The following is a 16,832-nucleotide window of genomic DNA, read 5'->3' as shown; positions in this document are numbered from 1 at the left end:
TAAATAACACCATAATAAATTTTCATGTGGTTTTATGATTTGCATTAAGAGAATATTGTGTTTAATTCAAAAACTCTTACATATATCTCACTCGAATTCTCTCTTACTTAATTATTTTTCTAAAAAATAATATAGTGTTTATGTTATTAGGATTAATGCAATTAGAACACTTAAAAATTAAACATTTTTTATTAAAAAAATTAGAAGAATTTAAAATTTCAATTTTGGTAGTTTGAAATTAAAATCATACATACAAATATTCATATACCTAAAAAGATGAATATAACCAAAAAAAAATAAAATTAAATAACTAACTTATTAAATAATGACTGATATGCAATTTCTGTGTAACATAAAGGATTTTCTCTATATAATATAAAATTTAGAATCGGTACATAGACGGTAATGCTCAAAACAAGCCACCTTGTCATGTTGGGTAACTATTTGATTTGTTTATTGATTATTATAATTGTTAATGTAAGTTAATTGATAAATAAATAGAAGCAGACTAGACTAGTCTCCACAAAGATGCACACGGAAATGACAAATCAATCTCAATACGGCACATTGACATTGTCACATCTCATACTATCATTGAACAATTCATTCATTTCAACCCTCCTCAATTTTTACCCTTATATATATATACACTAGTAGCACATTGTTTGAACATAACATAATTAACTCCACCCTCATATGACATTATGATGAATCCTCCAACTTCACAATCACATTATGTACAACAACCGTACAATCAGCCCCCCCCAGCCACCGGTTTTCCGGTGAACCATCATGGCTATAACAACCACCACCTTAAAGCCCACCAAGATTGGTCCACCGGTCTCTTTGATTGCTTCTCCGACATCCAAAGCTGTACTAGTCCATCTCTCTAATTACCACTTATTTTTTATAAAAAATATTAGAGTACAAATATATTGTTAAATTAAATTTCATTTTTAATTTTTAATTTTTAATTTTTTAGGTTGCATAACATGTTGGTGTCCATGCATCACCTTTGGGCGAATTGCTGAGATTGTTGACAAGGGAACAACTTGTAAGACAATTGAATTTAGTCTAAAAATATTTGAAATAATAGAATGAATATTTGAGAATATATATATGCTAATATATATGAATGAATTGCAGCATGTGGTGTAAGCGGGGGCCTATACACATTGATATGTTGTTTCACAGGATGTGGTTGTTTATACTCATGCATATACCGTTCTAAGATGAGACACGAATACATGTTGAAGGACACTCCTTGTTGTGATTGCTTAGTTCATTATTGCTGTGAATCATGCGCATTATGTCAAGAATATCGCGAGCTTCAAAACCGTGGATTTAACATGCCCATTGGTATATAATATTTATATATACAATTCTTTTTGGTCATACAAAACCACTTTTAACTATTTTATTATTTTTATATATAACATTGTCAACTTTAATCTTTGAAATTTTCAACTTTAATTATTTGAAATTGTTTAGGGTGGCATGGAAATGTTGCGCAAGGGAGCCGGGGAATAGCCATGACACCGACAGCTCCGGCAGTTGAACACATGATTCGTTGAATTCAACTTCCATATGTACCCATTAATATTATATGTCTCATAACCTTAATTTTTTTTTTCTTTTTTTCATTCGAAATCATTGTGATTATTTGAATAAATGTTTTTAGCTTTGTGCTGGTTATGGAATTAATAATTTTTTGTATGATCTATTCGACTGGACTGAACTACTTCAGTTGATATTTTAAGACTTTGAAAATATTTAGATATTACTATTTATTTAGTTTCATTATAAATATTTTATTTGGGTTGTGTACATTTTTTTAAATAAATGATTAATTGAACTTATTTCAAAGATACAATAAGTTTTATTTGTTAATATACACGTATTAAGAGTAGTTAATAGAGTAATTAGATGAATTAAGATATAATAATAAATAATGATATATTAAATAAAATAAGTAATTAATATCTTATTGATAGTAATATAAAGAGACAAATAATATAAAACAAGTAAATATAAAATGAGATATGTTTAATATTTTGGTTTTAATCCTCTAATTTTTAGGTGAATGAGTCTTACTAATATATAATTTAATTGAGAGACAACTAAAATCTAATCCAAATAATTTTTTTTTAATCATTTAAGCTCAATCATTTAATGAGATATTTAATATAGATCTAGAGAGTGTCAAATATCTAATCTAAGAAAATATTTTCTTTAATATATAACAGAAATTATAAATGATTTAGTTTGATATAAAGTTGTCCATTAATTAACTTAAGTGGCACATATGATATGTTAAAAATTGCTAGAATAAATTATTCCCCAAAACTTCTAATTTAAATTAAGGTTGATCATTATTACAGCACTAAATAAATTCATGATCAATTTTACTGGGTTGAATCACAAATTCATTGATTATTGTATGAATCCTAACACAAAGTAAGTGTTTTGGAGAAGAAGACAGACACATCAACTCAATAAAAAAGGATATTAAATGAAAAATATATTTAAACCGTATAAGTTGTTATAACGAACTGCAAATGCTTTGTGGCAATCTGGGCAGCATGGACCAAATGGTACAAAGTAAATAATGTTAGGATACTTCTACTTTGACTTTGACCAAGACCACAACAACACCAATCATGTTCCCTCTTACCAGCTTTTCTTCATTTTTTGCTAGTAGAATAAAAAAAAGCATAAATGAAAATGATTCATATTGCTGTATAAAGTAAAGACAACGACTACCCTTCGTTAATCCTTTCCTACTCTAAACGTACATTTTTGCATAATTAAGAAAAATAAATAAAAAATGCATGCATAAAAAGAAACAAGTAAACTAAAAAAGCAATAAGAAATGTAAGTACTACTCAGTAGTCGTTATAGTTATTCAGTCTTTTGTTTTGGTCCCTTTCCCTTTCCGTAGGCAATGGACTACAAAAGATGTTTGCCATTGCTTTAAAGCATATCTATTATTAATTAATGTTAATGTTATCACAAACATGAAAAGTGGTTCCTTTAATATGTGATTGAGTTATTAGAACTTAAAGATACAAAACAGAACATTAACATATATGGAAGGTGCAGAGAAGGAACTAGAGAGAAGAAGCAAGTTTCTGAAAAGCTTAATAAAGAACAAGAAAACAATTGAACAACAAGAACAACACTTCCACAACATAAAGGTCAGAGCTTGTGACATGCCTCTAAATTTGCAGAACCGTGCATTTCATTGTGCACGTCATCTCTTGAATTCTATGCCATCAAACAAGCTTGATAGTAAACGTCTTGCTCTCACACTTAAGAAGGTTAGTTACTCCTTCTTTTTCTTTTTCTTTATCAAGATGTGGCAAACCTGTTATTCTTTCTCACTTTAGGATATTTTTCTTTTTGGTTGTCACTGGGAAATTAACTTTGTTGATGATGAATGAGTGATGACATGACAGAAATATATATATGTTGATATTACAGGAATTTGACACTTCCTATGGTCCAGCATGGCACTGCATTGTTGGAACTAGCTTTGGTTCCTATGTAACTCATTCAGTTGGAGGTTTCTTGTATTTTTCCATTGACAAAGTTTATATCCTTCTCTTCAAGACTACTGTTCAACCATTAGACCATTGAATTCAATGAGTGTCATTTGTTATACCAAGTCACTGTTGACAAAGTTTTTAATTGTTTTTTATGAAGCATGGTGAAATCAATATAATAAAGAAAATTAACAAGTTAAAGATGCCTTCAACAAAATCCATCATCCCCTTTCCTCTGTCTTCACTTCTAACTATTGTATTTCTTCTTGTTTTGTTGCTTATCATTGGTGGAGCTCAAACTCTAAATAACGTTGTTCTTCACTTGCAATGCAAAGATTGTTACATACAATCAAAATCAATTTTGACTTGTCCATTTGTTAAAAGTCACAATACTCAATGGTTTACATGGACTAACTAAAGTAAACAATTCTACTAAAGGATTTTCCAATGACTTACGAAAAATTAACAATTCTTATATATGAGTTACATGAAAGATAGATTATCAATAATTATTGTATCGAGACTAAATCTAACACTCTTCACAACTTTCTATATTGAGGATTTAGATTTCTTTTCTCGACAAATCTCACGCATTCAGCAGATCGATGACTATTAAATTGTTCAAATTTCAATTCAATATTTTAAATTTTAAATTTTAAATTTAAAAAATAAAAATAAAAATCTGTTTACTCAATTTTGATCCAACAAGTAAATTTGTGATTGCACCAAATGGAAATGACTATATTGACGTGTCACACAGTGTGTCTCTCGTTAACTCATATCATCACAGCACATATATCTCCAAAAGAATATTGGTGGTAAAAGAACCTGCCACGTGTACGGAGGCAAAAGCTTCAATAAATTAGAGTGTTGATTTTTGAACACCTTTACAAAAATCAACTCTCCATGAAATTATGATGAACATAATCACAGAAGCAAAAGCAGAACAAGATTCTTCTTCTTATCCTCACGATGCCATGTTTCTTGTCTTACCTTACCTTTCACTGTACGAGGTTTTAACTATGTCTCGTGTTTGCACATCCCTAAGGGATGCTGTCAACAATGATGTATTACTGTGGCTTCATGTTATTGTTGAAAGGCCTCTCAATTCAAGACTCACTGATGAGACTCTATTTCAAATCACTTCCAAGGGAAATGGCAGGATTCAAACACTCGCTCTAATCAACTGCATGCACATTACTGACCAGGGATTACAAACGGTTGTGGAACAAAACCCTTTCATTCATGAGGTAAAATAATTATTCATGTTTAAAATACAAAATTGAGTGTTTTTAGGTACTTAGAACATATTGAATCATAGTAGGATTTAGAGGCTCTGTCTAATCTCTGGTTGAATTGGATGTGTAGCTTCATATACCAGCATGCACTAACATAACTCCTGAAGGAGTTCTAAGAGTTGTGAAAACACTGTGCCAAAGAAGTAATTGCTTAACCACCTTGAGTATAAACGGCATCTACAACCTACAACAGGAGCATCTTCTCATGCTTGCCTCAAACCTCAGAGAGAACCTTCCATTAGCGGATCGTCAATCACAGCAGCAGCAGCAGCAACCTACATACTATCATGAACGCGGCAGTGTTTCAGCGTTCAAGCGCCGAGAAAACCGGACGATTATTGATTTGGAGGTATGTCCTAAGTGCTTTGAGGTGAGGATGGTATATGACTGTCCAAAAGGGGACTGCAGGGGGTGCATATTTTGTATTCCAAGATGTGAAAACTGCGGTCGTTGTATTATTGAATCCGAAGAAGTGGAAGAGGGTGCTTGTGGAGATACCTTGTGCCTTGATTGTTGGTTACAGATTCCTAAGTGCAATTTCTGTAACAAACCATATTGTAAGCAGCACATAGATTGGTGGTGCACTTCTTCAGACTCTTCATTGCTCTGCAGAGTTTGTGATGATAATTCTCATGGATATACATACACTGATGTTCTATAATGTAAACTAGTTTTAATAATTTGTATGATGTTTATAGCTAAAAAAATAATTGTTCATCATAGTATTTGCATTCATGAATTTAAGTGTCTATTGGATAAGTCCAAACTACTGACTTATAGCCTATAAACTTATTTGGTGAAAGTATTATTGTTTGAGAAGGTCCTTTTATGTCATATGTTTTTAGTGTTTTTTCACTAGTTTTTTTTGAGCTGCTAATCGAATGCAGCAGTCACACTTTGTGGACCATATCAAGGTTATCATGCTAGAGTCAGTTAGAGACGAAACAACTACAATTCATAGAATTCAAAACATGTATAATTACACAAAAAAGGTCTCAATAAGGTTACATCAACGATGTCAAATAATTACTTTGGTTTGTTTATACAAAAAATCAATGGACAACTCAAGTTACAATTGCCAATATACATTTTAATCAACCTTGCCACCCTATAAATTCTCTACAGAGGAACAAAGATTAGGTATGCTGCAATGCAATTTCCTAAAGGAAGTTTGAGGGTCATCATATCTCCTTAAATTATATAGTCATATTAAGAAAATGAGATGTGCCTAATTTTACATGACAACTGCACTCAACAGTAAAACAATTAGAATCATAGAGTTTGTGAAATATCCACCATTGTAGTTGTGTTGTGACAAGCAGCCTGAACTTGTTGAATTTGATGGCGCAAGCGACGTGCCGTTTATTCTTGTTCTATTTTTACCATGACTATAGTTTACCAGAAATATACACAAACAGAAAAAGAGAAATGATTAGACAGAACAGACATTGCTATGATGTCAAGAAAATGAGAACAAGAAGACTAAAGCTCATACATAATCAAAAAAGAAATGTCAACTAGCACAACAACAAAAGCTTTAGATATCATACCTTCCAGGAAATACGCAAGAACCATGACCTGTAAAAATTATGGTAGTAGCAAATATCAGTTATATAAAAAATGCTAAGCAATTTTTTATAGAAATTTGATAATGCAAGACATTCTTCGAAGTGTAACAAATTTAAGTTGATAGAAAATGTTCACAATTGCTCAGCTATTTGTTAATGAGAATCAAACAGAAAATTAGAGACCAAAATCTTGGAGTTAAAGAAAAATGAAATAAATGAAATAGGTATTATTAAAGTCAAATATTACTGTTGGGAAAAGCAAAATCACAAAGTTGCTCCAGACCACCATATTTTATATATAGATTAAGATTTATGAGTGTGGAAGCCATACTTGGGTCTGTGGTAGTGATAACGGCAACGCCTTTGAAATCACAAGTTCCAGGAGATTTAGCCATCTTCTGGTAATATGCATTAAAAGCGTAGGCAGCATGCGCGACTACATTATCTGGTTCATAACATGGTTGACCCTGCAACAATGGTGAACAATCAACCTTCCCTGGTCCACAAGCCCAATCAAGTGCTGCCTGTAGCATCTTAGTATCAGCATTACTCTTTGTGACACAAAATGTTTGATTTGTTGTATCATTCGCAAAAATAACGCCAGCGCCGGCCAAGTGTAAGGTATACACCGGTTCTCCATCAGCATAAAATAGCCCCCAGTTCTTTTCCGAGACTTCACCTGATCTTAAATCTTCATTATAAAGCTCGTAAATAAATGTACTAACAGCAATTCCAGGGTGTTTAGGAGTTCCTGTATTGTTAAGTACATGTCTGATCAAGTTACTATTGTAAGTGTTAGCATTGTCAATGGTCGCATCAGACTCCGACGAGTCACCTTTAGAGGGCCATCCTGACTCGGTCACAACGATAGGGATATTGGTGAAGTTCAAATCGGACATTGCGAAATAAGCAGCATCAACAACTGCATCGAAAACATTAGTATAATGCAGGAGAGTGTTGGAATCAACAGCTTCCTTGTTTGGAGGAAGGGGGCGGAATAAAGCATAATCGAGTGGAATTACACCGTTGGATTGCTGGTAATCATAGTATGGATATACATTGAACATAAGATATGAACCTGTCGATTGCAAAAAATTAAGCAAAGGAACCATGACAGGATTCCAAGTACGATTGAAAAACGCTTGGGAAGGTGGGAAAGAATCGAGGATGATAGAAGAAGAGTGAGGAGTAGAAACTTTAATTTGTCCGTCTAGATTTGCAGCCACAAGAGCGGAGTGAATGAATTTCATGGCAGAGACTAGAATGGGTGCTGCATTTGAGAGGGTGGTTAGGACCTCGGATCCAACAGCTATAGAGGTGATGTTAGTAGCAGGGACGTGAGCTATAACGTTTCGAGAAACCCAGTTTGCAGCAGTGGCGTTGGACTGACCGATGCCAAGTATTTGGTCATTTGGAACAGAAATAGTAACACGAATTCCCGTGTTGGCGAGTGCTAGAAGCAAAGCTCGGTCAGCATCGAAGAGTCTGACATGTTGGATACTTTGAGCTTTAAGAAGGGCCACAGTTTCTGTTGGAGTTGGCATATCAGATAAATCTGTACCAATGTTGACACCAATGAATGCATCTGTAGAAAGAAAAGAAAAGACGATCGTTTTAACAAGACAGAATCGAAATACTAACGATCATGAGACTGTAAATGAGAGATAAAAGGAAGAATGAAACTTCAGCAACCATCCACAAGAGATTTGAAAGGAGAAATAAATTTTATCATTTTTTTATCCTGCCATTTGCACAACCCATTTTGGACCCTAAAATTATCTATAAATCTATCACAGAACCACATTGAGGACAGTGTTTCCTATTATAATTAATAACAATTATGTCACCACCAGTTAGTCTGTAGGATTACCATGTATCCAGCATATTAAATATGAGGAATTTTGAGAAAAATAGAGTTTATGAAAAGGAGAATGGAGAATAATAATTCAAATATATGATGACAATCTAGGTCTATAATTTTATCATTTGTAACTTATGCACCTGTCTTGTGAAAGCATTAATTAGCCTGCTACAAAAAATAGCAGTAGTGTTCAACTTCACAATATGGTTACAGTTTTACATAAATATATAGTAAGTCACTAATATCATAACCTTAACAGACCCAATTGACAATAATTTTTCAATTTTGTTCACTTTTGGCTTTCTCAAAATTCTCCTTATAATTATTTGGCTTCAAAATAATTCCACTATCTTTTTCTTTTTTTGCACTCTTTTTCCACCAATAAGTAAAACATTTTCTCACAGAAAATCAAACCCTCCATGAAGGAATAGAGATGGAGATGGTTGAAATTGAAATCACAAAACAATAAAGAAAGGAAGAAACTTACCTTCAGCAGCAGAAATAGAGAATGGTAGCATGAAAATCAAAAGAAGAAGCATAATCAGCATCAGAGCCATGAATTGAAAAACCACTGTATCAGCTGCAGTAACATAGAATTAGAAAGAGCACTGCATCCACTCTGAGTGAATTTGAAAGAAACCCAGAAGAAGGAGAGAAAGAAGGGGGTGAAAATTTTCCAGAGAGTGCGAGAGTGTGAGCAAAAAGCAACACAAAGGTTGCTCCTTTTGAGACCCTTTGGAGAGAGAGAGAGAGAATATGTATAGGAAATGTCGCGATCTGACGTGGCAGGTTAATGTTGTTGTCGTGGTCAAACAAACGTCAAAGAGTTAATTAAGATTTTGTAACTGAGTTGGCTGGCACCTACTTCCTTAAACCTGTCATATTTAGTTCTTTCTCTAATTGGCAACTTGCAAAATTTGTCTCATTATCTATCCAACTCAAAAGCTAGTTTCAGATTTTATGTAATAATTTATAGGTATATGTTAAAGATTTCATAAACAGTAATTATATCTTGAAATTTTTTCACAATTAATTTAACTTAGCTTATGAATAAATAAGTTTAAGTGTTCATTATATAAATAACTTAAATTCAAGCTATATATAGCTCCACTTAAAATTAAGAACAAATATTTGTTAAATTAAGATTGACTTCGAAGTAAGGATAAAAGATGTTGAAATATGAGGTTGAACATTATGTAAAAATTATGTCATTTTGACAATTCGCAGTCGTCGTTGTTGCCTTAATAACTCGCATTATTCTTTATCTTTTATAGTGTTGACGTAATAGCACCAAATACTTTCACAACCAATATATCATCTTACCTAAATAAAGGTGCCGCAATGTTGTTTTCAAATGGCAAATTAGAAATAGAAAAAGAAAAGAGTGGTCCAACACTATGTGTAGTCCAACTTCCATGTAACACAAAAGCCCTACAACACAAAAATTATGAATATGTGTACTAATCGGGTCTGGTACTTGAGAATGTCAACACAAGTACATATGCTTACATTTTTAGGTTTCAACTTACAACAACATTTTTCTTTTACATAATTTCCTAACAACATTTTTCTTTTACATAGTTTCCTAAACGTAGGTAGGGACTACTACGATATCCTTGCTTGGCTGAGAGTATTAGTTGCAGTACCTGCAAAAAAGTTACCACCGATGTATTATGCGGCAGCACACTCTTCAGATTTTTTGTTGAAGTTATACGGTGCTGCATTCATCACCCTGCAAGCATAAAGAGTGGCCTCATAAGTAATTTCATCCAAGCTTGATGATACTAGTTGCAAGATTACTGTAATAACTGACCCTTATAGGACAATTAGTTTGAATTTGAATTTTGAATCCATCCAATTTAGAGGCTAGATTTTTTTTATTTGTAAACCAATGTATCCCTCACGCGCAACTACGGAGACTAAAGCACCTCCCAAAATATGTTTTTCCATAATACCGGCCAAAGTTTTGAACCCTCGACCAAATAGTTAAGGAACTCGAACATCTACCACTTGTGGCACACCGTGTTGACAAGTGAGAAAAGAAAATTGATTATGTGTGGACACTAGATATATAAAATTAGTGTGCAAGGTGAAGTTACACAAGACTGAATAGCTTAAATTCAAGGCAGAGGAAAACACTGTTAGTCCCAATAGGGAAGTCCATTCCGCTCAACCCGTTTTAACAGTCAAGGAATGATAACTATGTTTTCCTTCTGTCGAGAAAAAACATCAAAACTAACCTTTCCTTGCGCTTTTCTAAAAATCGAGCCAAGGATGCTTTTCGAGCCTGAGGTACAGCTGCATAAAAGATAGCTTCTGAAATTATTAAATAGAAACATTTGTAATGATTAAATACATTAATAACTCTAGTCTGCAGATGAATTTTTTTCTCTTCAATATGTAAATTGTAGAAAAATATTCCCAAACAAGATATCAATAAACAAAAAATCCAACTTCTAGGGCAATAAATGTTATCGCCATCATACCAGACGCCAACATTGTGGCAGCATTGACTACTTTTGGGAGTTCCAGATTGCTAACAAGAGTGGCGAGAACACCAGTTGTTTTAACTGCGAGAAATTCATCGTTACTAGTTGAGCCGCAGCCTGATTGTGTACCTGCATGCGATGAAATAGATATAGGACTCGGATGACCAGAGGAGGGTGGTGTATTTGCATGTTGACTCACAGGCACACCATCACCAGCTGCCAACTTCGAGCCAGGTGCCGCAACTTTTGTCTGTGCTATGTTAGAAGCCATTGATAAGCCATTTCCAGCCAACAACATGATAGCTTGTGCCTGAAGAAAGAGTAAAATATGAATATTCCGCTTTTTACCTTGCACTTATGGATAGGGGCAAAGGAAATGTGATAAACAAAGAGAGATACCTTCTCGGCAGAGATATCATCGAAGACATTGACAGTACCCGCATAGAAGATGGTAAGTCGGGAAGAAGGCCCAGTCGGTTTCACATTGCTATTTCAAAATAAAACCAATTATTAGATAATTAAAATACAAACAAGTTTGCGCATTGCACGCCTACAAGTCAATCATAAAATTAGAGTTAGTAAATCACCATGATTCAGTTATTCCAGCAACAGCACCAACAGTGGGAAGAGATGATTGAGGCAATGTAACAGGTATTCCCCCGAGTAGTGGCAGCGTCACATTATAACCATTCATATTCTGACCAGTGGTTACGAAATGATTATTCGAAACTGAAAACATCTTCACATCATGTTGTATAGGATATGGAGTAAGTGAAAAATGAAAGCCACCTTGCCCATCATGATTTAAACATTTCTAAATAGTAATAAAAAACAATCAATAGAAGGAAGGGGAAAAAAACATCAGCTGAAATGTATTGAATGTAAGATCTTGTGGATTAAGTGAAGAGTTTTGCAGTACAACGACGTGCTAGGTTCATGTACCACAGGCTGGGTAATAAAACTATAGCCAGAAGCAGGTTTTTATAATTTATTTTAAAGGAAAAATGGTTGTCCTCGTTGTTTGGATTGACTTATTTGAGATTACCTACTCACTTAAGTACTTATGAGTCTGGAGAACTTATAGAAATAACTTATGACATGTTGTTCATAACCTGTTTTCAGCTTATTTACACAAACTTTTCAAGATAGATTATGAAAACAGTTTGATTTTATTTTATATTTTAGTATAGAAATAATTCATACATAAGTACTTATATGATAAGCGTTGATTCTATAACCACTTAGTAAAGCCGTTTATCCAAACAGATTTAAAATTAGAATACCAATCAGATTAGAACACACAGGAAATATCCAAATTGTTAAATGTTCATTAGCAAATAATACTTAACTTAAATTTAAATCCTAAACAGCACTGAAAAGGTAGCATCAAACCTGATGTTCAGCAGCAGAGCGTTTATGACTAGAGTCAAATGCAGTAGGACTTAGAACAGACATAAAACCAGCAGCAGATGTTATAGGATCAGATAAGATCTTAGTCTTATTATCATCTTGAGAAACCTTGAAAGACATCAAATGTGTCGGATTAGAGACTTTGTTGTAGAAGGGCCATTGAGCAGCTGAACCCTTCATGAAGCCTACACATAACCACAAAGTGGCCAACAACACAAGCCAGAACAAGTTAAAGAGTGTGTTTGATGAGACATTTCATTAAGGTAAAGTAATTTTGTAAGTCACTAATTTATTTATTAATTTTAATATTTTAATCTGATTGTAAGTATGAAGGAGAAACCCCAAATCAACAAAATTGGCAACAAGTTCTCCCTCGGATTGCAAACTTAACACACACATACATGCTAATTTAATTAAACACATCTATATCAAAATTTATTTAGTTCCACCAATAAAATTCAACACACCTGAATCCCTAATAAATAAGCGGTAACAAAACCAATGCAATATCATCAAAAGAAAAACTTACATATAAAAAAGCAAAAACAAAAAAAAATTCAGAAACAAAAATAAACCATTAAAATGGTAAAAATATGAACTTGCATGGAACCTAGAAAGATAAAACTGAACACAGCTATAAAAATAGAAAGAAGAAAAACAACAGAAACAAAAATTCAAAACTAACTCGAGTTTTTGCATCCAACATCATTGATTTCCTCTTTGACAAAAGAGAGTGGTTCTTTTGAGTTCAAACCCATGAAATCTCTCTCCATTTGAGAGAAGAAGAGAAAGAAAAAGAAGAATTCAATGGAAAAGGTTCCTTGTTCACAAAAACGTGAACAGAAGAGAGAAACAAAAAACCAAAGGAAAAGGAAGAGAGTGTCTGTTTCACACAAGTTTTGTGAGATCTTGACCGTTAAATTTTATTTATGAAGAAAAGAAAAGAGGAAGCATGGAAGGTGGTTGATTTACAGGTAAACCGGTAAAGTGACGGGATGGTCCGGTTAAAAGAGCACGTGCGTAATCCTTTTTTAATTAATTCACGATAACCTATGAGTTTGTCGGTGTTGTGACTTGTGACAAGACAATGCCATTTTATTCGTGTATCATTTTTATATATTTTAGCACGTGTGTAACACACGTGACAGCTTCACCTCCTAACACCATACTTACTACTCCTACGGCTTTATTTCTCTTCATTCAAATATAAACAGAATTAGTTTTATACTTTTTAATCAAATATAAACAGCAACTATTGTTGTTTATATATTACTTAATATAATTTTTTTAATTTTTTTTTTCAATTTTTAATTTATTAATTATGAAAAAGAATTGCAATGGAATAAATTTTTTTATTAATATTATAAAGTAAATGTGGTCAATTATTTTTTTTAATATGTAATTTAATTTAATTTTTATTTTAATGTAGGTCAGTCTCATAGTTTTTTTTTTTTTATAAATCTGAGACTGATCTATTTAAATTAATAGACTTAAAAAAAATATATAAATTTAACTTTTTTTATTAAACAAGTTAAACTAGGTTATATCAGACCAAACAATAATTAGGTCAGATCATAGACTCTGATAGATGACCTAACATATTACCATCCATATGTACAGTAGTATTAGAGCATGGGATAACATAACGTTATTATTCTTAAAAGATATTGCATTGAGATGTCCGTCATGTATCTCTTTTTTACTCGTAGAGTAGCATATACGAGAAATTATATATTTTTTTTTGTCAATACTCAATAAAGTGAATAGATCTCAAAAATGTTCAAGTGTGAAACGATTAAATGTTCGGGTAGAGTTTCTATCATGTGGAGTTGGATTATGACTTTATAGTCCATTAAATTTTAAAATGTTTGATATTTTCTCCACGTATTTATGTTGTAGATAAATTTTGAGGAAATAGTCAATGAAAAACTTATATAACAATTGAGTAAGTGGTATTAAAATCTATTGTTGAGTGAAAATTCATCTAAAAGAGTCTTATAAAAATTTGATTACATTTGTAATATAAGTTTTGATATGGATAAAAAAATTTAAATAATAAAATTGACATATATTTAAATTTGTAGCATTATATATATATATAATATTTATTTTTTAAAAGTATAAATATCATTATAATCGTTGTTTGCGGATCTTATATTTTAAAAACACAAAATAATTTTATTATTTTCGATGTTACTAAAAATATTCCAACCCATAGTGCAATTTTTATGCAATTTGTACGACCCGAGGATGAGATGTTTTTTTTTAAAATAACAAAGATGAGATGTTAAGTGAAAATTCGCTAAGACAGTGTCGTGTAATCAACTCAATTGTCCCGTAAGCATTAAACGTGTTAGGTTATCAAAATTAAGTCTCTAATGCATAGCTAAGAAAAAAGTCGTACAATTTTGAAAACTATGAGGCTAAAATTGTGAGACAAAAATTCTGTTTAGCCAAAATATAACTAACGCATATTATAAAATGATAAATGCACGTGATCCATTAAATAATTTTTTAAAGTTAATCCTCTGCCTCCAAACAGAAAGAAATTTTGATAATTTAAAGTTTGGACGTAAATTAAATAAAAAAAAAACATAATCAAAATTTAAGATTTAAATTCGATTATTGATTGACTCAATTTAATTGAATTTGTTACACTTCAATTCATTTATTTGATCATTAATTAAAGAGATATGAATAAAAATAATAAATGAATATTTACATAAAAAAATATTATTTTCTTTGTCTCACAATCAATGTCATTTTAACAATAAAAATAATTATTTTAAAATAAATATTATTAACAATTTTTAATATAATTTTTTTATATTATCTTTTAATGATTACAATTTACATATCTTTTAAAATATTATTATATTTTACATTAATAATAGTAAAAAATCTACCAACAGTTAAGATAAATAATTTGATAAAATAAATTATATCTTTTTTCTAATTATTATAAAATAACATTTATTTGTGAAACAAAGAGATATTTTTATTTAATAAATATTAATATAATGTTAAATATTTAACCATTTTCTTGCAATATAAGAGAAGATGACAATGACAATCACATGGAAAAGAAAACCATGTGCGAAGGCTTGGGGTCCACTCCCATCACTCTCCTATCCAAAATTGACTATGTCTTAATAGTAGTACTAGTATATTCGATTAGGAGAATTATTTTTTGGACATTACATGAATACTTTAAGAGAGAAAAAAATTAAAATAACTATATGATTTTTTAGTGATGCGAAAGAAAAATAAATAGAGAAAAAATATGGTGATGAATTTCCAACTATTTCAACTATTAGAATAACTGAAACTCTCATTAAATAAATTGTGGAGCATAGCATGGGCTATCTTAGATTCTTAATGAAATTGAGCTGTATCACATAGTGTTTGTTTTCTTCTTCAAAAAAGCATATAGTGTTTGTTCTAAACATGTATTGACTTATTTTTCTGTTTAAAAATAGTTAGAGTCAAACATTAAAAATTAAGCAAATTGCACTATAAATTAAAAAAATGGTTAAAATAAACCTCATAAATGAACAAACATGTACAGTACTACCTCTATTCTAAAAATATAAATAAAACTAATTAAAAAAATTAATATATTTGAATTAAAATCTTCCGGATATTCAAGTAGAAAGAAAAATATGTATAAAATCATGTTTTATCTGAATATATCTTAGTTTAATTGGAATACATTAACCAACAGGGTTCTATCTGAATTGTGCAAGTTTGTCATGGTCATAGAGTCATAGCCTCGTGCCCAGACATATTTGAGATACACCAAAATGTCACTGTATACGTCACAATTACATTACTATTGTGGTTTTGAAATAAGCACATTTTTTCTTCTCTGTTTTAGGGAATGAGGGGGTTTCACATGGGAAGCAAGCGTCACTTTTTAGGTGTGTACTAATTCTTTTGGATCCAATGATTTAAGGGATTCTCCATGCCAAATCACTTGTGCATGAATCATTATCCTTTTGGCATAAGGATCACCAAAGTATTTCTCTTCGTTTTTTTATTAAAAAATTAAAAGGCACACCATTCCATAACGCAAGATATTTATAATGAAATTTACTTATAATATATAAATGGCAGTATTTTAAACTTAAACTCAACTTAAAGTAGATGTAAGTAAAATGTTCAACTATATGTGTCAACTGCAATTATTGTTATTTTGGGTATTCTTAAATGGTAAGGAAAAGTAACAGGTCAATTAATTTCGAGAATAATAAAAGATAAATAAAAATTGGACTATTGGCATGAGGACCATGCAAATAGTAATAGGAAGATTTGTCTTCAAGACTTTACTTTTGATCTTAAAATCTTTTCAGATAAATCCAGCCATGTGCATCACATGCATTCACTTCATTCTTCATGCTGCTACACTAGAAAAAGGACACTCACTCCAATCGTTTGCTTTTGGACTTCATAACTTTTTCCTCTAAAGTCCTTGTCAGTTAGACTTACAAAAAACTGTTTACTATGTACTGTTCCTTCCTAAATATATTCTTCTTACTTATAAGCATCAATTGAAAAAATATATATCCTTAAATATATATATTTTTTTCAAATTATTATATGCATTTATTATTTAAGAATATTTTATTATACTAATATTCATTTATTTTGGAAGATGAAAA

General features: G+C 31.5%; 5 protein-coding genes across 8 annotated transcripts; 3 read left to right on the top strand and 2 right to left on the bottom strand.

Moving 5' to 3' along the window:
- Window positions 1-661: 661 nt before the first annotated feature.
- LOC101500354 (protein PLANT CADMIUM RESISTANCE 11-like) lies at window positions 662-1,827 on the top strand. Its single transcript, XM_004503317.4, has 4 exons — window positions 662-873; window positions 983-1,054; window positions 1,147-1,359; window positions 1,492-1,827. The coding sequence occupies exons 1-4, from the start codon at window positions 705-707 to the stop codon at window positions 1,572-1,574; spliced, it is 537 nt and encodes a 178-aa protein (XP_004503374.1). The 5' UTR covers window positions 662-704; the 3' UTR covers window positions 1,575-1,827.
- A 423-nt stretch (window positions 1,828-2,250) lies between these two features.
- Window positions 2,251-3,740, top strand: LOC101500013 (uncharacterized). Its single transcript, XM_004503316.4, has 2 exons — window positions 2,251-3,320; window positions 3,484-3,740. Exons 1-2 carry the CDS (start codon window positions 3,090-3,092, stop codon window positions 3,637-3,639), a joined length of 387 nt encoding a protein of 128 aa, XP_004503373.1. The 5' UTR covers window positions 2,251-3,089; the 3' UTR covers window positions 3,640-3,740.
- Window positions 3,741-4,365: 625 nt separating this feature from the next.
- Window positions 4,366-5,677, top strand: LOC101499399 (F-box protein SKIP28). Its single transcript, XM_004503314.4, has 2 exons — window positions 4,366-4,795; window positions 4,914-5,677. Exons 1-2 carry the CDS (start codon window positions 4,460-4,462, stop codon window positions 5,502-5,504), a joined length of 927 nt encoding a protein of 308 aa, XP_004503371.1. The 5' UTR covers window positions 4,366-4,459; the 3' UTR covers window positions 5,505-5,677.
- A 120-nt stretch (window positions 5,678-5,797) lies between these two features.
- Window positions 5,798-9,024, bottom strand: LOC101499703 (glucan endo-1,3-beta-glucosidase 3). The gene is made up of 4 exons (XM_004503315.4): window positions 8,760-9,024; window positions 6,743-7,996; window positions 6,394-6,421; window positions 5,798-6,231 (listed from the first exon to the last, which is right to left on the bottom strand). Exons 1-4 carry the CDS (start codon window positions 8,827-8,829, stop codon window positions 6,078-6,080), a joined length of 1,506 nt encoding a protein of 501 aa, XP_004503372.1. The 5' UTR covers window positions 8,830-9,024; the 3' UTR covers window positions 5,798-6,077.
- Window positions 9,025-9,641: 617 nt separating this feature from the next.
- On the bottom strand, window positions 9,642-13,091 carry LOC101498633 (protein TIFY 6B-like). Of its 4 annotated transcripts, none has more exons than XM_004503313.4 (7): window positions 12,857-13,091; window positions 12,154-12,356; window positions 11,349-11,575; window positions 11,161-11,248; window positions 10,891-11,071; window positions 10,513-10,570; window positions 9,642-10,004 (listed from the first exon to the last, which is right to left on the bottom strand). In XM_004503313.4, the coding sequence occupies exons 1-7, from the start codon at window positions 12,942-12,944 to the stop codon at window positions 9,944-9,946; spliced, it is 906 nt and encodes a 301-aa protein (XP_004503370.1). In that variant the 5' UTR covers window positions 12,945-13,091; the 3' UTR covers window positions 9,642-9,943. The 4 variants fall into 4 exon arrangements, with proteins under 4 accessions (XP_004503370.1, XP_012572065.1, XP_004503369.1 ...); XM_012716611.3 differs by having other exon boundaries at window positions 10,759-11,071; window positions 11,349-11,500; window positions 12,857-13,090; XM_004503312.4 differs by having other exon boundaries at window positions 10,759-11,071; window positions 11,349-11,458; window positions 12,857-13,089.
- Between the last annotated feature and the right edge of the window lie 3,741 nt (window positions 13,092-16,832).

Source organism: Cicer arietinum, chromosome 6 (genome assembly GCF_000331145.2).
Source record: "Cicer arietinum cultivar CDC Frontier isolate Library 1 chromosome 6, Cicar.CDCFrontier_v2.0, whole genome shotgun sequence".
NCBI classification, from domain to species: domain Eukaryota; kingdom Viridiplantae; phylum Streptophyta; class Magnoliopsida; order Fabales; family Fabaceae; genus Cicer; species Cicer arietinum.
This window is presented reverse-complemented; position numbering and strand designations above follow the sequence as displayed.